General features: G+C 32.9%; 1 protein-coding gene across 4 annotated transcripts in view; it reads left to right on the top strand.

Moving 5' to 3' along the window:
- Positions 1-17,328, top strand: part of Rpap3 (RNA polymerase II associated protein 3) — a 38,831-nt gene extending 21,503 nt beyond the window's left edge. For all 4 annotated transcript variants that reach the window (XM_015493256.2, XM_015493257.2, XM_015493254.2 and 1 more), the window contains exons 10-17: positions 2,645-2,766; positions 4,962-5,032; positions 5,126-5,227; positions 9,500-9,738; positions 11,705-11,891; positions 12,880-12,977; positions 13,586-13,686; positions 17,036-17,328. In XM_015493256.2, the coding sequence (XP_015348742.1) occupies positions 2,645-2,766; positions 4,962-5,032; positions 5,126-5,227; positions 9,500-9,738; positions 11,705-11,891; positions 12,880-12,977; positions 13,586-13,686; positions 17,036-17,121 (1,006 nt within the window). In that variant the 3' untranslated portion in view covers positions 17,122-17,328. The remainder of the gene's footprint in view (positions 1-2,644; positions 2,767-4,961; positions 5,033-5,125; positions 5,228-9,499; positions 9,739-11,704; positions 11,892-12,879; positions 12,978-13,585; positions 13,687-17,035) is intronic.
- The last annotated feature ends 1,441 nt before the right edge of the window (positions 17,329-18,769 follow it).

Genomic DNA, 18,769 nt, shown 5'->3' with positions numbered 1-18,769 from the left:
GCTCAGAAGTTTGGGATAGGACGCTAGTGCTTGAAGATTTAACAAGAACCAGTGTAGGTCCTATTCTTAGAGGGAGCAAAATCTAAATTTAGAGATAGGATTAGAGGAAGAGGATCCAATAGTATTAGATACTTGCTATAGGAAATAGTGTTGAGGGTTGGTCACAGAAATAAGGTAGAATCATGGCTCTGTAACAGACTGGGCTAAGACATGGTTTAGCATAGAGTTCACCTACTGCTGATTAGGGATGGAGTTGAAATAGAGCAAGCAGAGTGAACACTTAGAACTTGTGGTTAGAAGAGGTGTAGGGCTCAGGAACTAGGAAGGAAGTAGGAAACGACTGTTTTCTGAACTAATCATCTTTACTATTTCTGTTTTTGATTAGTTTATCTTCTCTGACATCTTCTAAAAGGTGTTTATAGATTGGATTTTTCTAAATCCAGGTTATACTTGGAGTGCACAAGTGATATTTAACAATTTAAAAAAAGCTTAACACCAGTTCATTGTCAAAAAACAATTTACTTGTGTGGAAACTTTACAGTTTTAAAATATTTTTTGGATTTTCTTCAGCTGTATAATAGAACATACTTTTTGAATATGCAATTAAAATGGCTTCCTAAATATTTATCTTCTAAATTGTCTTTGCATTGGGCTGTTTGGAAGTTTTCTGATTTATTTAGCAAACAATTATTGAGCCAGAATCCGTCAGTTGTCCTGGTAGGTGCTATGGAAGATATTAAGTGTGCAGATATTAAATATACAGTTTTTTAAAACAACTTGGAGTTTGGAGGAAGAGACAGGAAAAGTGACCATAATTATTAGAATATACTGTGTTAATGCTGTGAGGGACTTATTCTATGGGAGTTCATGGTGGACAAAACACTGGCTCGAGCCTGCAGCAGCAGTAGGGCTTGGCATCTTCATCTCCTTGCGTCCTGTCATCAGTGATAAGATCTGCTACATAAACCCCATCGTGGCAGCTGGGAAGGAGTCTTGCTTCGTGATGTCTTACAGTCAAAAGTTGATTGGCATCTTGGCAGGTTATACCCATCTCTGAGAGGTTGTGTGGCTGCAGCAGCTTACCCCATCTCCAGTGCTGTGTGGGACCAGGTAGAGCTGAATAGAAATTCACATCTATTTGGGCGATCTTAGCCTATGGGATTGCCACAGGAAGTTCCCAAATACCAAATTTTCCTATTCAAAGGCTACAATACTGGTATAGTCCACATATAGCACACGGATGGCTCTCAACAGGTGCAAGAATGCATGGGAAGAACTTAAAGAGCTCAAACCCAGCTGAGCTCTCAGAGTAGTATGGGTTAGTGAGGAGAATAAACAGGGTGAGTGTCCCAGTACAGATTCATCAAAGGTGTGGGAATGGGAAAGTTCATGACTGTTATGCAGGGGACAGTGTCAAAGAGAAGCCTAAGAATCAGGCCTCTGACTTTGTGCTCTGCAAAGGAGTTTGACTTTATTCTTAAAAGTGGGGCCCAAAATAGAAATTCATATTTTATTCATGAATCTTGTTGTGAGGGTAAGATGGCATTTATTTAGGCCTTGGGAAGAATATAATCATAGGAATTTTTTTTTTAATATGAAACTTTCCAGAGTGTCATGAAAATAATGTAAGTTCATGTATGCATTATCTACATTTCGTTTCTTTTTGTACTGGGGATTGAATTCAGGGCCGTTTTATCACTGAGCTACATCCTTAGCCTTTTAAAATTTTGAGTTAGGGTCTTATTAAGTTGCTGAGGCTGGCCTTGAACTTGATCTTCCTGCCTCAGTCTTCTGAGTTGCTGGCATTATAGGTGTGCACCGCAATACCTGGCTTCCTCATCTAGTTTTTAACAGGTCATATGTTCTATGTTGTATTTGTTTTAGCCTCCCTACCCACACCTAATTATTATATAGAAAATAACAGACATTGTGATATTTGTTCCAAAGAAAAGGATATTTCATACATAATCACAGTACTGTTATCATTTGTAATAAATTAATATTCATTAATGTCATTTGAATGTATGGGAAGGTCTGAGGGTTTTTTGTTCTCTTTCTGTGTGTGTGTGTGTGTGTGTGTGTGTGTGTGTGTGTGTGTGTGAAGCTTTTTTTAGTTTTTTGTTACAGAATCAAACCCAATTTGAGTTGTTACTAGTTGCGTGGCTGAGTAGTATTTATGCAAAATATCAGATGATAGGCTATCATAATAGATCTTTACTTTTTTGTGGGTTGTTTTTCCTTAAGCGACTCAAATTATGGGTAAGGTTAGTGAAATTTTACGAGGAAACTAATGCCAATTATAACATAGTACCTGTGCATATTGAGGGTTGGAGAGGAGATGACCTGCCAGCAGTGATACTCTTTTGTTACTTCAGCTTATATTTTACCACTGTGAATTCCATCTTTCCAGCAGACTTTCTTCTAACTTTCCCTTAATTTGGTACCTTCTCCCTCCTTACCAGATGGTTACAAGATTTAGTGAGAATGAAAAATGTAAAAAATAGTCTTTCTCCTGAAATACAGATGTGGGAATTCGTAATTGAAATTAGATATGTGTTTTTTTTTTTAAATTAGAAATTCAGTTTTATGAAAATTTTCTGTAAGCTGCATGTTTTCCAGTTGATAATTTTATTATGTTCAATAGATATGAAGAAGCTGAAAGAGACTGCACACAAGCCATTTTATTAGATGGCTCTTACTCCAAAGCTTTTGCTAGAAGAGGAACTGCAAGAACATTTTTGGGAAAGATAAATGAGGCCAAACAAGGTAAAACTTTATGTACACACTCATCCTGATGAGACTCCCAAAGTATAAAGCAGGGATTTTTGTTGCTTTCCCATGGTTCAAAGATGCTAAACTTAAGAAAGGTTTTTTTTTTTTTTTTTTTTTTTTTTCTGTACAGTTGTGCTTATGAGTAGGTTTGAAGGACCATACCTTCCATAGTGCACCCAATTAGTCTTTATACTACTCTCTTGGCTAATTACCAATCAATGTTATTGAAAATTTTGGATTATAAATGACAAGGAAAAGTAAAAATAAGGCAGGAATAATAATAATAAAAAAAGAATCAGTAGATAGGGGATGGAGGATAATGTGAGGGCTTTAGTGATATTCCTTTTTATTTTTTATGCTTTTTTCCTCTTATTTTTCTATAATCTTGTCTCAGATATTCATTTTATTAGTCTTTTCAAAGAATTGATTTGATTCCTTTGTGTTTATTTTTAAATTTTTTTATTTATACTCTTTATTTTTTGGGTTTAATTTGCTGTTTTTTTAGCTTCTTGAGGTCAATACTTTTGTAATTGATTTTCAGCCTTTTTTCAATTTTCTGATTTGTGCACTTTAATTGCAGTTCCTCTTCAAATCTGGCTTTTGCTGCAACCCATGAGTGTTTTCTGTTTTTTTTTTAATAAATTATATATAAAAGTGGATTTACTATTTTAACCATTTTAAGTGTATAGTTTGGCATCAAGTATTTACAGTATTATGCAACTAACACCATTGTCCATGTCTAGAACTTTTATCACCCCATTCTAAACTTCTGTACCCATTAAATAATAGCTCTTCATTCTCCTCACCCTCTATCTTTAGTAACCACTGTTCTGTTTTCTCTATGAATTTAACTATTTTAAATTTCTGATAGTAGTAGAATTGTAATAGTATACGTCTCTTTTCATCTGGCTTATTTAACTTAACTCATCTTCATCTTTCATTCATGTTGTTGTTTGTATTAGAATTTCATTCCTTCTTAAGGCTGAGTGATAATCCAGGGTAGGGAATTTTCTTTCTTTGTTTCTTTTTTTCTGTAAGAAGCATTTAATTTAAAAATCAGAGAAGTCCATACTTATTGAGAGACTTTTTTTTTAAAGGTAATGATTTTGTGTTTGAAGAGTTTATCTGATGGAAGGTTGAGACAGAAATAAAATAATTGTCCCAAACTTTTATGTGCAGGTGTATTTTAGAAATCAGTGATAAAAGCAATTCATAGTTTTAGATGAACAGATGCAATATAGACACTTTCCCCACCACATAATATTTAAAAGAGCAATGGATGCTAATTTAAGAGAAAACAGTGGAGTTGCCTGAGAAGAACAGAAGTCACAATGCTGGAAGCTCCTTCTCATCCAAAGTATTCACCAAACATTGCTGACAAAATCTACTTTGCCAGTGTTAGTAATTCCTCCCACCCCCTTTGCTTTGGGAATATTGAAGTCCCTGGTGCTGAAAATGCAAACAGCGCTTTTTTTCTAACCAATGTCTTAACATGATCTATTTTTATCTTTTTTTTAAATTTATATATGACAGTGGAATGCATTATAATTCTTATTGTACATGTAGAGCACAGTTTTTCATATCTCTGGTTATATACAAAGTATATTCACACCAATTCGTGTCTTCATACATGTACTTTGGATAATAATGCCCATCATATTTCACCATCATTTCTAACCCCATGCCGCCTCCTTTTCCCTCCAACCCCTCTGCCCTATCTAGAGTTCGTCTATTCCTCCCATGTTCCCTCTCCCTATTTCACTATGAATCAGCCTCCTTATATCAGAGAAAACATTCGGCATTTGTTTATTTGGGATTGGCTAACTTCACTTAGCATTATCTTTTCTAACTGCATCCATTTCAGGGTAGGGAATTTTCTAATTCTGTTTTGTTTGGTAAGTTACTCTATCTTCTTTAGCAGCATGAGCTTTGGTAAATTCAATGATGTCTAGGCCTCAGTTGTATTATCTGTAAAATGAAATTATAGTGAAGGTTACATGAAATTTCATATACAATAAATAGAGCAGCACATAGTAAATATGTCTTTATTATTGCTCACCTGTTACCTAGTGTACTGAGTGAAAAAAACTTCTTGAGACAAAAATGGGATTACTAACTAAATGTATCATGTCTTGAACTTAATTAAATATTTTTACTCCCTTGTTGTGTTTTTCTTTAATTCACTTTAGATTTTGAAACTGTGTTACTTCTGGAGCCTGGAAATAAGCAAGCAGTAACTGAACTTTCTAGAATTAAAAAGGTATTTCTTTCACCTCAGTATAGTCATATTTTCTGAAACACAAGTTCATATATTGGTTACATAATTAACTCAAAATTCAAATTTATTTTGAAGGAATTAATTGAGAAAGGACACTGGGATGATGTCTTTCTTGATTCCACACAAAGACAAAATGTGGTAAAACCCATTGATAATCCACCTCATCTTGGATCAGTTGTAAGTAAAGCACTTTTTTTCCTTGTCATTTAAATATCTGTGTTTTATTAATAGAATTAGAAGCAAACTATTGAAAAAACAAACTAAAAAAAAATGTTGAAAGCTTTTTCCTGAGTTATTTTTAGAATCTTAAAGAAATGCTTCCTAGGATTATTGGCATAATAAAATTAGAGAAAATTCAAATGTTTAGATTTCTAGAGTAACTTAATTTAGTATTTTATTTAAATATCTTTACACAATTTTCTTATAAAAATTTTACATATTTTCTTTTTCTCTTTGGTACTAAGGATGGAATCCAGGGGCGCTTAACCACTGAACCACATCTCCAGCCCATTTTTGTGTTTTATTTAGAGACAGGGTCTTGCTGAGTTGCTAAGGTTGGCTTTGAACTTGAGATCCTCCTGTGTCAACTTCCCCAGCCACTGGGATTACAGTGCACCTGGCCAGTTTCACATTTTGTAGCAATAAAATGTTTTTTATTTTATTACTCTTTTTTTCTGGGGTTGAGTTCTCATTGCAATAGCTTGCACATTATTTTGGGCATACTGTAGTTTATCATTAAGTCCAACAAGGCTAGTTTTTCCCTGTAATATTGGAACAGAAAGAGTAGCATGAATTTAGCAGGTCTATATTGAACCTCTAAAGTTGAATTCATTTAAGGCAAACATATATGTTATATATGTGTGATGTGACTCAGTGGTAATTTCTAACATTTATATAGTACTTTTAGTATATGTGTTTGTAAAATCAAAATTGTAAGATATAAAATACATACAAAAAAACACACAACAAAAATTAAGACTCAATAATTATAAAGTGAACACACATAAAACCACCAACCAGATCAGGGAAATTGAAAGTTTCTTTACCCAAAAACCTTATTATGTGCCCATTACTGATAAAGATCCTTTCTCTGATCCACAGAAGTAACAGTTATTCATGGATGAGTCTTTGCTAGAAATAATAATTTTATAAGGAAGTTTGAGCAGATATTTTTATCCCCCTTTTATAAAGGACAGGAAGTTTGTTTTGCTATATTCATATCTTATATGAATATAGCAAAACAAACTTCAGATAGTTGATTTCTTAATTTAATACTTTCCCAGTGTTCCTGCTGTGTTTGCATTCATGTATTTTCTGGCTAATACTGGTTTCATGTGTTTCAAGTGCCAGGCATGATTCTTTGTTTCTGTGTATTATATTGTATTAATTGTTTCGTGTATTATATTCATTTGCTGCTATTCTGTTCTTTTTTAGTAAATATGATTTAAACTTTCACATCTTTTTTTCTTTTTTTTTTTTTTTTGGTACTGGGGATTAAACCCAGGTGCTTTACCGCTGAGCTACATCCCCAGCTCTTTTTATTTTTTGAATTTTGAGACAGAGTTTTGCTAAGTTGTTGAGGGTCTCACTAAGTTGTTAAGGATGGCCTGAAACTTGTAATCTTCCTGCTTCAGCTTCCCAAGTTGTTGGGATTACAGGTGTGTGCCACCATTCCTGGAAACTTACATCTTTATAAGGCTTTTTCACGAAAATTAATTTGCACACTTAAAAAAGTCCTTTGATAGTATTGCTGTCCATAATTATAAAGATTTTGCCATAGGATAAATCAAGTATCAGTATATGTAATGTCTCATGACGATTATACCTGAATAACGTTCATTAATTTGTTAGGTTCTCCTCTCCTTGACTTTAAAAATCAGTTTATATTAATAATTATGAAAATGTAGCATGAATTTATTCTGTGACAGTATCTCAAAATCTTTATGAAATAAGAGAGCTGGTAGTAAAGTATTTTATAAATAATCTAACACAAAGAAAATTAGTATCCTACTGAGAAGGGAAATAATTGCCGTTTATTTTTATAATAGATCTCTACGATAATAAATGGGCAATGATTATTTAAAAAAACAGAAGTTAGAAGTTTGGTATAATACCTTTGAGACTTGATTTGAGCCCCACTTTATAAACTTTGAAATCTTAAACAAGTTATCTAAACCCTATTATTTTGGGGTTTTCTCCTTAAATGTAGAATAACTCAGATTAGTTTATATGAAGGGAAGTAGTGTGGGATGTTGGAGAGAGAGAGAGAGAGTGTGTGTGCCTTGGGTTATTCAAGTGAGAGGATAGGCCAGGAGAGTTTGCTTCAGGGCCTGGGAGCCTGGGAGTACTTTCAGCAAATCTCACCAGGGACCCACAGGAGCCTATTAGGTGGTAGTAAATCAAAGTTTTTCCTGATCTGCTAAACTATTTTTTTTTTTTTTAGTTATTTAAAAAACAAAAACAAAAACACTTTTGTTTCTCCACGTCAAAAGTTCACCTTTCTCCCTGGACCCATTATCTCTTTTTGACTTACAGTTTGTTCTTTATTTTCCCTTGAAATGGCCAAAATACAGAACTAAATAAATGTTATACTTCTGAGCCATAGTTTTTAAAAAGGAGTGGATTAAACCTTTTATATTTTCTTAGTTTTTTTTTTTTTTTTTTCTTTCAGTAAAAGTATCTTATGGTTTACAACTATAACCAGCATACTCTACCTGCAACCTCTGCCCCTGTCATCAGTGGCCCTCAGTGACTCTCAGAACCTATTGGTCTACATGGGTTAGAGACCATTAAGAAAAACATTAATTAGAATCATGTTTATACATGTCTTGTCAATGAAAGAATTTGGCTTTAAATGGACCACAATGACTTAATTCATACTGTTGCTTGTCAGAAATTATTGTCTAGTTTTTATTCTTTTATTTTTCAAAATCGACTTTTTTATTAGCATGTTATAATTATACATAGTAGAATTTATTGTATATTTATACATTTTTAATACTAACACATGTCCATTCTTGGTCAATGTCTTAATAGAAAACTGATTGATACAGTTATCATCAAGGAAAAGGCCTTAATATAATTGTCCTTTAAAACAGAATTGCCAAGAGGATTGTGTTTCAGATTTGCTTTTTAGCTTTTTTTTATGTAGAAACACTTAGTTGCTACCATTAGCTCTTAGCCATGCTAATGGAATGTCTAGTTTTGACATTGAATGTAATTTGTCAGAAGTTTTTAATACTCATAATTTATCATTTATAATTCAACTCTGCATTTGAAATGAACAGTATGAGCATGTTAAGTTTTTCTCTTTAAAATCAGATTTGGAATTTATACAAAAATAGAGTAAACTATTTTACTATAGCTACAACTGTTTATCAATATTTGTCAATTTTAGAAGGAGCTTTCTTGCCTTTTTTATTTTCAAATACCCCTCGTGGTATAGTAGTAGCTCCTTAATGTCTGGTGTGATGATATAGTCAAGAATAGTGTTTTGTTTTACTAAATATAAAATAATACCATAAGTATAAGAGAAATTGAAAATATTTGATACTTGTAATGATCAAAGTAAATAGTGAATGCCATTTATTTTAAATTAGAAAACCATTATGGATAACACTGACCAATTTTGTAAGTATTATTTGGCAAATCTATAATCCAGGGCTGGTTTAATTCATCTACTACATATGCAGAGATTGTAGTTAGTCTGTTTCAGATACAATGTGTTATTGTCTTTCCTTGTTCTACTTGCCTCAAGTTAAACCGTGCTGGTGTTGTGTTAATATATTTTCTTTGCTCTATTGCCTCAAGGATCAAGTCCAAACTCCTTGACATGGCACATAGGTATCTGTATTAACTGTCCTTAAGCAGCCTCTCAGGCTTTTTTTTTTAAAGAAATTTTTATCCCTTTATTTTATTTATTTATTTTTATGTGGTGCTGAGAATCGAACCCAGGGCCTCACACGTGCAAGGCAAGCGCTCTACCACTGAGCCACAACCCCAGCCCCATCTCAGGCTTTTTTTGTACCACCTCTGCCCTTGTGACAGCCACACTGGACTGCTTCCCTGCCCTTGGACTTGTAGCAGCCTTGCCCTTGGCCATTCCCCTGTGCTGTTTCCTTCTGTGAAGGCTTCCCTGATTCCACTGTTTACTTTTCCTTTCTGAATTCTCTTGGCATTTTGTGCTTTCTTCTTTTATGCACATCCATTCCCTCAGAATTACTTATGCATTTGTGTCTTTCTTTTCCATTTTAATCTTGTGTAGGAGAGGTGCATAGCTTTTTATTCTTTGTATTCTCAGAGTGTAATTCCTAAGTCTGTTTAGCCACCAAATTAAATTTACTTACAACTGGGATATTAGCTGTAAGAACACAGCATCTTTTAACTTGTGACCTTAAAATGGGAAACCGCTAATATGTTGATTTAAAGAATTGATTTTAATTGTTTTAGAAACCACTCAAGAAGGTTATTATTGAAGAAACTGGTAATTTGATACAGACTATTGATGTGCCAGATAGCACTACTGCTGCTGCTCCAGAGGGTAATCCTATTAATCTAGCAAACGTAATAGCAGCCACAGGCACTGCTGGTAAAAAGAATTCAAGCCAAGATGACCTTTTGCCCCCAAGTGATACTCCACGAGCAAAAGTTTTGAAAATAGAAGAAATCAATGATACTTCAGCCTTGCCGTGAGTAGAAGTACTGTTATTTGCTAATCATCTAGAATGACAGTAATTCCAGTAGAAAATTGATATTACTAAGAAGACTTTTGACTTACTGCAGTTTTTTGAACTGTCTCACTTTAGGTTCTAATTTTCTTTTATTTGTTTTTACAGTGAGAAAGATTTTGTTTAACAGTAATCACTTATTCCTTTATTGGAGCACAGTTTTCAGAGATAATGTAGATATAAGAAAGTGCCTTAATCAAATTGATTTTGTTGATTTTCTTTTCTAGAACTTCAGTGTATATATTTTACTATTTAATTGAACAAAAAATTTTAATTTTTTAAAGGAAGATCCATAAAAAAATGCAGAATTTAGATTCTACTTTTCTTTTTTTTAAAAATATTTTTAGTTGTAGTTGGACATAATACCTTTATTTTGTTTACTTATTTTTTTATGTGGTACCGAAGTTCAAACCCAGTGCCTCACACGTGCTAGATAAGTGCAATACCACTGAGCCACAAAACTAGCCCAAGATATTACCTTTATTTTCTTTTTTTAAAAATATATATTTTTTAATTGTAGTTGGACACAATACTTTGTTTTTTATTTCTTTTTATGTGGTGCTGAGGATCGAACCCAGCGCCTCGCACATGCTAGGCGAGCCCTTTACCACTGAGCCCCAGTCTCAGCCCCTATTTTCTTTCTTTCTTTCTTTCTTTCTTTCTTTCTTTCTTTCTTTCTTTCTTTCTTTCTTTCTTTCTTTCTTTCTTTTCTTTCAGCGGAATGCATTACAAATATTATTACATATAGAGAGCTCAATTTTTCTTATCTCTGGTTGTATACATAGTATACTCACACCAATTTGTGTCCTCATACATGTACTTTGGATAATAATGATCATCACATTCAACCATCATTAATTATCCCATGCCCCCTCCCACCCCTCTGCCTTACCTAGAGTTTTGTCTATTCCTCCCATGCTCCCCCTCCCTATCCCACTATGAATCAGCTTCCTTACATCAAAGAAAACATTCGGCATTAGGTTTTTTGGTATTGGCTAACTTCACTTAGCATTATCTTCTCTAACTCCATCCATTTACCTGCAAATGTCATGATTTTATTCTTTTTAATTGCTGAGTAATATTCCATTGTGTATATATGCCACAATTTTTTTTTATACATTCATCTAATGAAGGCCAGCCCCTATTTTCTATACCCATTAATATTGAAGATGGTTGGGCACTCTTTAAATTTTGGAATTAAATTTGGGATTAAATAATTCCATGAGTTTCCTGAATATAAAAATATAGATGATACAGACTGATTAGGTTTATTTTGGGTTACTGTTTAGTATTACATATAAATTTTTTTTTTAGTTGTTGATGTACCTTTATTTATTTATTTATATGTGGTGCTGAGGATCCTGGTGCTAGGCAAGTGCTCTGTCACAGAGCCATAATCCAAGCCCACATATGATCTTATAGATAGTCTTACATTGCCATTCAGCAAACCTGTGAATTTTCACTTTTTTGTTTTATTTTAAACTTTGAACGTTAGTGATACTTTTACTTGAAGAGATAATATGGATTGGTGGGAATATAATAATTGGGTAGCTTTTGTAAAACAAAAGGAAGAAGCATTTTCTTCTTAGAAATGCTTGTATTTCTGAAAGGCTGAGTTGTGAGATTTTTTTTGATGCAGTCCTGCAGTAGAGATGGTGTTCTCAAAGGCTGACCAGGCTAGTGACCTAACAGATGAGAATAGTCATTGTATAGCTAGAATATGAAAATTTGCAGGGGCATAGTCTTTTTTTTTTTCAAATCTATATATATATATTATTAGTCAAAAGAATTTAATACCTGTAGAATACAAATAAATAACATTAATACATTAGAAACTTAAAAATCTCTAGTGCAATTTTCTTTATTGAGCTTTGACTATTTATGATTCATTTCTAATTGTTTGATTGATGCCTCTGAAATATTTCAGACTTCGAGTCAGTTTGAAACAGGACATTAGCCAGTCTTTGAGTGAGAAGATTTCTATAAAGGGAGAACAAGTACCTGCTAAGTTTGTCACATCTGCTCTGCCTCCAGTTCCTGCCAACTCATTCCAGCTTGAATCTGATTTCAGACAACTGAAAGGTTCTCCAGATATGTTGTATCAGTATTTAAAGGTAAGAGAGAGGAAGCTAGTAATTCTTGGAAGTAAAAGGTCTAAGAACTTTATAATAGTGCTATAATATTTGCTTTTTGAATGACATAATATTAGAAAATGCTTCTCCCCTTGCTTAATACATATCATCATCTTGCCAGAACATTTTAAAATATTTGCAACCAGGAAACCTTGGTTTTTAACTTTGGAAATAGGTTCTGTGTTAAATTCTAATGTCTAAAATAACTCAGTGTAATTTTATTTCTCATATAGCTTATGCTTAATCTTTCATCCTTCAAGCTGAAATACATTGAATGACTTCTGTGTGTCAAGTAATTCGCAATGTTTAGACAATTATTTTCCTGAAAACAAATGAGTTTTTATTTGCTCCAAGATACAGAATTGAATCATAAGAACTTTAGTTCTTATGATTAAAAAGCACTAAATAATAGATTAGAATAGAACTTAATAATAATAGAACTGAATAATAGATTAACATAGTGTTTTTCAAGTATAATGATAGTATCTAGCTCCCTTAGAATTAGGTAATAAACTGTCATTTCAAATTTGTTATCTCATTTAATTTTCCTTTTAAATATTTCTAGTTCTATCTAGTTCTTCCTCTTTGAAAGTACAGGTTGTCCCTTGTAGAGTGGTGTCTGTATGTTCATTTGATTATTTTTTTTCCCCTTACTGAAACAGATTATCATTTGTTGTTCTCTCAGAATTGCATTTAAATGTGGTCCCATTTATATTTATTAGATATTAATGCATTATAATTATTCTTTTTTTTAATATTTATTTTTTAGTTGTACATAATACTTTTATTTTGTTTATTTTTATGTGGTGCTGAGGATCGAACCCAAGGCCTCGCACATGTTAGGCAAGCGCTCTACCGCTGAGCCACAACCCCAGCCCTATAATTATTCTAACTACTTTTGTTTAAACAGTTTATAAATAATTTGTGCAATGTGAATGTTGCCACAATTTAATTTTCTGTTTTTCCCAAGCAAATTGAACCATCATTGTATCCTAAGTTGTTTCAGAAGAATCTAGATCCAGATATATTCAACCAAATCATTAAAATTCTGCATGACTTTTACATTGAGTAAGTTGAATATTTTAATTATGCTCTCATATTGTAATACTGTGATTTGGAAAATTCATTCTTTGACATTAATATTTTATACATAGCAAAATTAACTTTCTAGTAAATTTTAACATTACAGAAGTTATAAAGATATGACAAGTATAGACAAAAGGGTGAAAGCTTAAGTGGGAGGAAAATGTGTTTTTTTTTTTGTTTTTTCCTGTTTTTTTAGTTGTAGTTGAGCACAATACCTTTATTTTATTTATTTTTATATGGTACTGAAGATCAAACCCAGGGTGCCTCGCACATGCTAGGTGAGCACTTTACTGCTGAACCACAACTCCAGCCATGGATTTAATTTTTTTTGTAGAGAAGTAGGATGTGGAAATGACCAGCGTTAGAATAATGGTTTCTCTCTACTAAGCTCTCATTTAAGAATATTATAATTTCTTTGGCTGATTTTGAGAAATTTTATCATTTGGGGACTTAAAATATAAACAGTATCCAGGGAAAATATAAAAAGTGACAATCTTATTTGTGTATAATTAGAAATATTGTATTAGTAAACAGAATTAAATGAGTTACTTTTAACTGATTATTGGTTTTTATTTTTTGGATTATTTCAGGAAAGAAAAGCCATCACTTATTTTTGAAATCTTACAAAGACTTTCTGAACTAAAAAGGTTTGATATGGCAGTAATGTTTATGTCAGAATCTGAGAAAAAGAGTAAGTTCTAAAAGGTTTTTCTGTTTCTAGTTATTCTTATATGTTCCTTTACTGTTCAAAGAATGACAACAGACTTTATTTACAAGGTATATGCAATTACATGTAAGTTAATTATAATTACATTAAGTTGTTAATTGAAGTGCAGTTAAATTAAGTACAATTAAAATTATATTTTTAATCCTGACAGTAGTAGCAAGTGTAGGTACTATTATTGCTATTATTGTTCTCTCTGGTGTTTTTTCTTTTTTCTTTTTTTTTTTGTACTAGAGATTGAACCCAGGGGTGCTTAACCACCAAACCACCTCCCCAGACCTTTTTATTTTTTATTTTGAGACAGGGCTTAGCTAAGTTGCTGAGGTTGGCCTTGAAGTTGTGATCCTCCTGCCTTAGTCTCCCGGATTGCTGGGATTACAGGCAACTAATTTTTAAAAATTATATTTTTAGTTTTTAATTTTAATTAAAAATTTAATTAATTTTCATTTTTAAAATTATAATTTTAATTAATGGGCCAGGCATTTGTTCTTTCTTTTCTTTAAGAATAAATATATAAGTGTTTATATATACAAGTAATGAAAATATTAAGTCAAATGATTTTACATTTGTCAAAATAGTCAAATCTATTTTACATTTTTTTACATGAGCTCTCTTATTATTATTTTTTGCATTACAATTCTTAATACACCTTTATACTACAATTTATCATATGTCTGTATATAAGATATGCCATTTGTTCTTTATAGAAGAAAAAACTGTCCAGTAGAGAGGTTAAGGAATTTGACCAAGGTCTCATAGTTAAAGAAACACCCAGGATTTGAACCCTGACCGTCCACTTCTGGGCTCTTCTTAGAAGTGTGGTATGTGGCATAATAGTTGAATTCTTGCCATCATGGAACATGTAACTGTTGGGCCAGTATGGGCCTAATGTCTAATCCATTTTGAGGGAGATAATTTATTTTCTTGAGTTTGTTTCAGCTAAATTTTCAAAGAAGTTCAGGAGTCAGTTAGATGAAGGAGTAGGGAAGAGTTCTGGACTAAGGGAATGATGCATGCTAGAAGTACTGAGGCAGGAAAGAGCAAAGTTCAGAGAATTAAAAATGTACTGTGACTGGATTATAGATTTGAGGGGTAAAGAATGGCAGGTAATGAGCTTGAAGAATTATGTCCCTTTTGTATTTTCACATCTCTTATTTATTTTCACATGTCAGTCTTTGGCATGAAGGGTCAGTTTTGGGAAATCTTAATTAAAGTAAAATCGAACTGTGAAAACTTCATTTTTGGGCTATATACTGGTTTCAGGGAAAAGCAAAATCAAATATAGGACTAATCAGTTTTTTTTTTTTTTTAATTTTAAAAATTAGCAAAAGCTCAGTGTATCATTTTTAGATAACTCCTATATTAAACATACTTGATTCCTTTTCTTACTCTTTATTTCTAGAAATGAATAAATGATTCTTTTTTTTTCCTTTTTAATTTTTATTGTTGGTTGTTCAAAACATTACATAGTTCTTGATATATCATATTTCACACTTTGATTCAAGTGGGTTATGAACTCCCATTTTTACCCCGAAATAAATGATTCTTAATAAGAAAAATACTCTTGTACTTTGGAAAGTGGACATGTAATTTAGAGATTTTTTAAAAATAGAATTTAATCCTAAAGCTTCTGCTTTATTTTTAGTTAACCAAAACCATTCTGTGAAATTCCAGATATGTCACTATTATTGCTGTTCTGACCTCATCATCTGCCATTTGTTCTTTTTTTTTTTTTTTTGGCGAGGGGTGGGCAGGTGGAGACCAGGGATTGAACTTGGGGGCACTCAACCACTGAGCCACATCCCCAGCCCTATTTTGTGTTTTATTGAGACAGGGTCTCACTGAGTTGCTTAGTGCCTTGTGATTGCTGAGGCTGGCTTTGAACTCCTCTTATCTCAGCCTGGGAGCCAATGGGATAACAGGCGTGTACCACAATGCCGGGCTGCCATGTTTTTTTTTTTTTTTTAATTACTCCACCCCCAACTTGCTGGCTTTACATCTTTTAATATGTTAAACTGCCAAACTTACTTTAATCTCAGGGACTTTATATTCGTTCCCTCAGCCTAGAATTTAGACTTTCCTATGTGTCTTTTTCACCTTGGTGCTTCCTGGCTTCTTTGAGTTTCACCTCACAGACACTTTCTTCACCAACTCTGGTTAAAATGACTGTCCACCTCCCATCATTGCCCCTCACTTTGTTTTCTAATCCTGCTTGATTTTTTTTTTTCCTAACACATAACTGAGAGTGTTTCATGTATATGTTTATTATTTCTTTTTCCCTAACAGAACAAAAGCTCCATGAGAGCAGGAACTTTGTTTACCTTGGTCAGTAGGCTTCAGTGCTAGTACATAATAGCCTTTCAATATAGAAGTGTTGAATGATTTCTTGTCCCTCTAATGTGATATTATGTTCAGAGTGTACTTGAAGAATGTAAGCTTGCTCTTTAGACCAACCTACCAACTGTGTCTTGGTTGGGTCACAACTGTGTGCTAAGTTAAACATGAGAAGCATTTGGAATGGTTCTGGCATGTAATTAAGCATTCCGTGAAGATAGCTGCTGTTATCCATATTTATATTGCCATTATCATTAATAGCTGTTCATAGTTCTCACATGAACTATGTTTTCCAAAGTTGAGTATAGACCACTCAGGTAAGAATGATGATTTTATGATTCATAGACAAATCTTTTTTTTTTTTTAAACCTTTAGTATTTATGTATTTTATTATTTAATCTAAAAATGTATTACTAGCCCATCAAATGTGATTTCATAGATATTATTGCTGATTTTCAATTTATAGTAATGATATAAAGTTTTAAAAAGATCTAAAATTGAAATAAAAATATTAAGTAAATAAAAGTATACTTGTGGGGCTGAGGTTGTGGCTCAGTGGCAGAGTGCTTGCCTAGCATGTGTGAAGCACTGGTTTGATTCTCAGCACCACATATAAATAAATAAAATATCCATCAACAACTAAAAAAAATATTTTAAAAAGTATATTTGTTAGGGCAAAAACTTTTTAGGCTGTTATAGAATAAATTAAGTTTATTCTGTAAGGTTAATATCATTAACGATATAAGGGAAATTTTGTACTGTTAAAACAAAATATTTTGGAAAGAAACATTGTTGAATTATTGTAATTTTCATTCTCAGGTTGGCTTTTTAAATATGTGAGTTGGAATTTATAAGTAATTTTAATTATTGCTTTTAAAATATAAAAAACTTTTATTTGACAGATCAGATTACTTCTTGTAGTTCACATTTTGCTTAGTTTTTTTGAAAATGAGATTAAAATGGATTTTTTTTTCTCTTTCAGTTGCACATGTATTGTTCAATCACATAGACAAATCAGGATTGAAAGATAATTCTGTTGAAGAACTCAAGAAAAGATATGGTGGTTGACATCTATTTTTACTAAAAGTATTGTTTTTGACTTCCACATGTAAATTTTTTTCTACTGAAAATATAAAGTGTTTTGCTTTTTCAGAAACCATATAGAAAAGGACTCACTTTGGACATAAATTAATTAACTATAAAGTGAAATGTGAGAATTGTATTCTGGTGAACTATTTGTAAGTCTTTCTAAAAATAAAAATATAAATAATGGCACATTTGTAAGAATCAGCATTTTGTTTTATAAATCATTTAAAATGTTACATTTAGATATATTCTTTAGTGTTCATAAATATTACGTTTTTGTATTTTCATGAATTTTTGTAACTGTGACAAAGCTGCTTCATACAGCTATATACAGGGAATTAGGTAGATAAAAAGATAGTTGCCCTTTTTTTTGCCTAAATTAAAGAATTCCTTCATCCACTGGTGGGAACCAAGCCGGGTTTCTCAGCTTCTCTGAAGGACTTTACCATTTTTATCTCCCCAAATCTTATTTTATGATGCTTGTAGTTTATAAGACTTTCAAATCACAATTCAGCTATCATTTTAGAATCAGATCTGGTTGAGCATAGAGCAGTAACTGATCATGAGTCCTTGAGCAAGCCCCACACATTCTCTAACTCTCATCCTGTTTTCCAAACCTTTTCTGCTTGTGAGGTTCTGGGTTCAAGTGTTGACTCTGATGTTGGAAGTTAATGCTTGGGGCAGTTACTTGACAGCTCTAAACCTCTTATTTCCTATAAGGCATCATGTGAGTATTAAAAGTGCTTAGGAAAGTTCCTAGGGCCAATAGTAGTAACTAGCAAGTATTAAGACTCTCTGTGGTCTTTTCTTGGGGGAGATGCTTTTTGTTTAATCCTCACAGCAACTCTACCTGGTAGGTTCTTTCTATTTCCATTTTACAGGTAGCAAACAGGAAGCCAAGAGAAGCAAACTAATCCCTCAGGGTCATGTTACCTGTAAATGATATAGCTAGGATTTAAACTGAGGCCTTCGTTTCACTTGAGGCCATGATGTAACCATGGAAGAGGTGACATCTAGGTTCAGAGATGAAGGATTAGAAAGAATAATCCAGGTGACCAAGCAGAAATCATGGTCTTGATAGAACAGCCTGGAATGGAGGGCTGTGAGAATAGGACACATTGAGGGATTTGTAGGCAGTAGAGAGTCTGGGGCTTGGCTGTAAGCAGAGGGGCGAGGGAATTGGAGCCAAATCATGAAGGGCTTTCTTAAAGTGACAAAAGAGGTCAGTTTTCTGAAAGTGATAGGGAACCAGGGGCTTCATTTTACAAATAAGGAAATTGAGGCATATGTGGGTTATATAATTTGCTCATTATCACTTTACTAACAAGTAATGGAACAAAGTTACTATATCAGTCTGATTTCAGAGGCTAAATACTCAGTGACCATTCTATACTGTATTGTCTCCTTGGAGGTATAGAGAAAAGGCAGATTTAAAATAAAGTTAAAATATGTTTAGGAGGGAAGATCAGGATTGGCATTTATTCATCAATTTGGACATTTCTTGAGCGTATAATGTGCCCATTGGGGACTAAACACAGGAGAAAACAGTTTTGCTCCCCAGTAATTCACAGTGCAGTCAGGAGTCACATGAGCAATTGTGGAACAGTGTCACGAGTGCCCTGATAAGGTT

The sequence above is a fragment of the Marmota marmota genome, unplaced genomic scaffold (genome assembly GCF_001458135.2).
Source record: "Marmota marmota marmota unplaced genomic scaffold, marMar, whole genome shotgun sequence".
Classification (NCBI taxonomy): Eukaryota; Metazoa; Chordata; class Mammalia; order Rodentia; family Sciuridae; genus Marmota; species Marmota marmota.
This window is presented reverse-complemented; position numbering and strand designations above follow the sequence as displayed.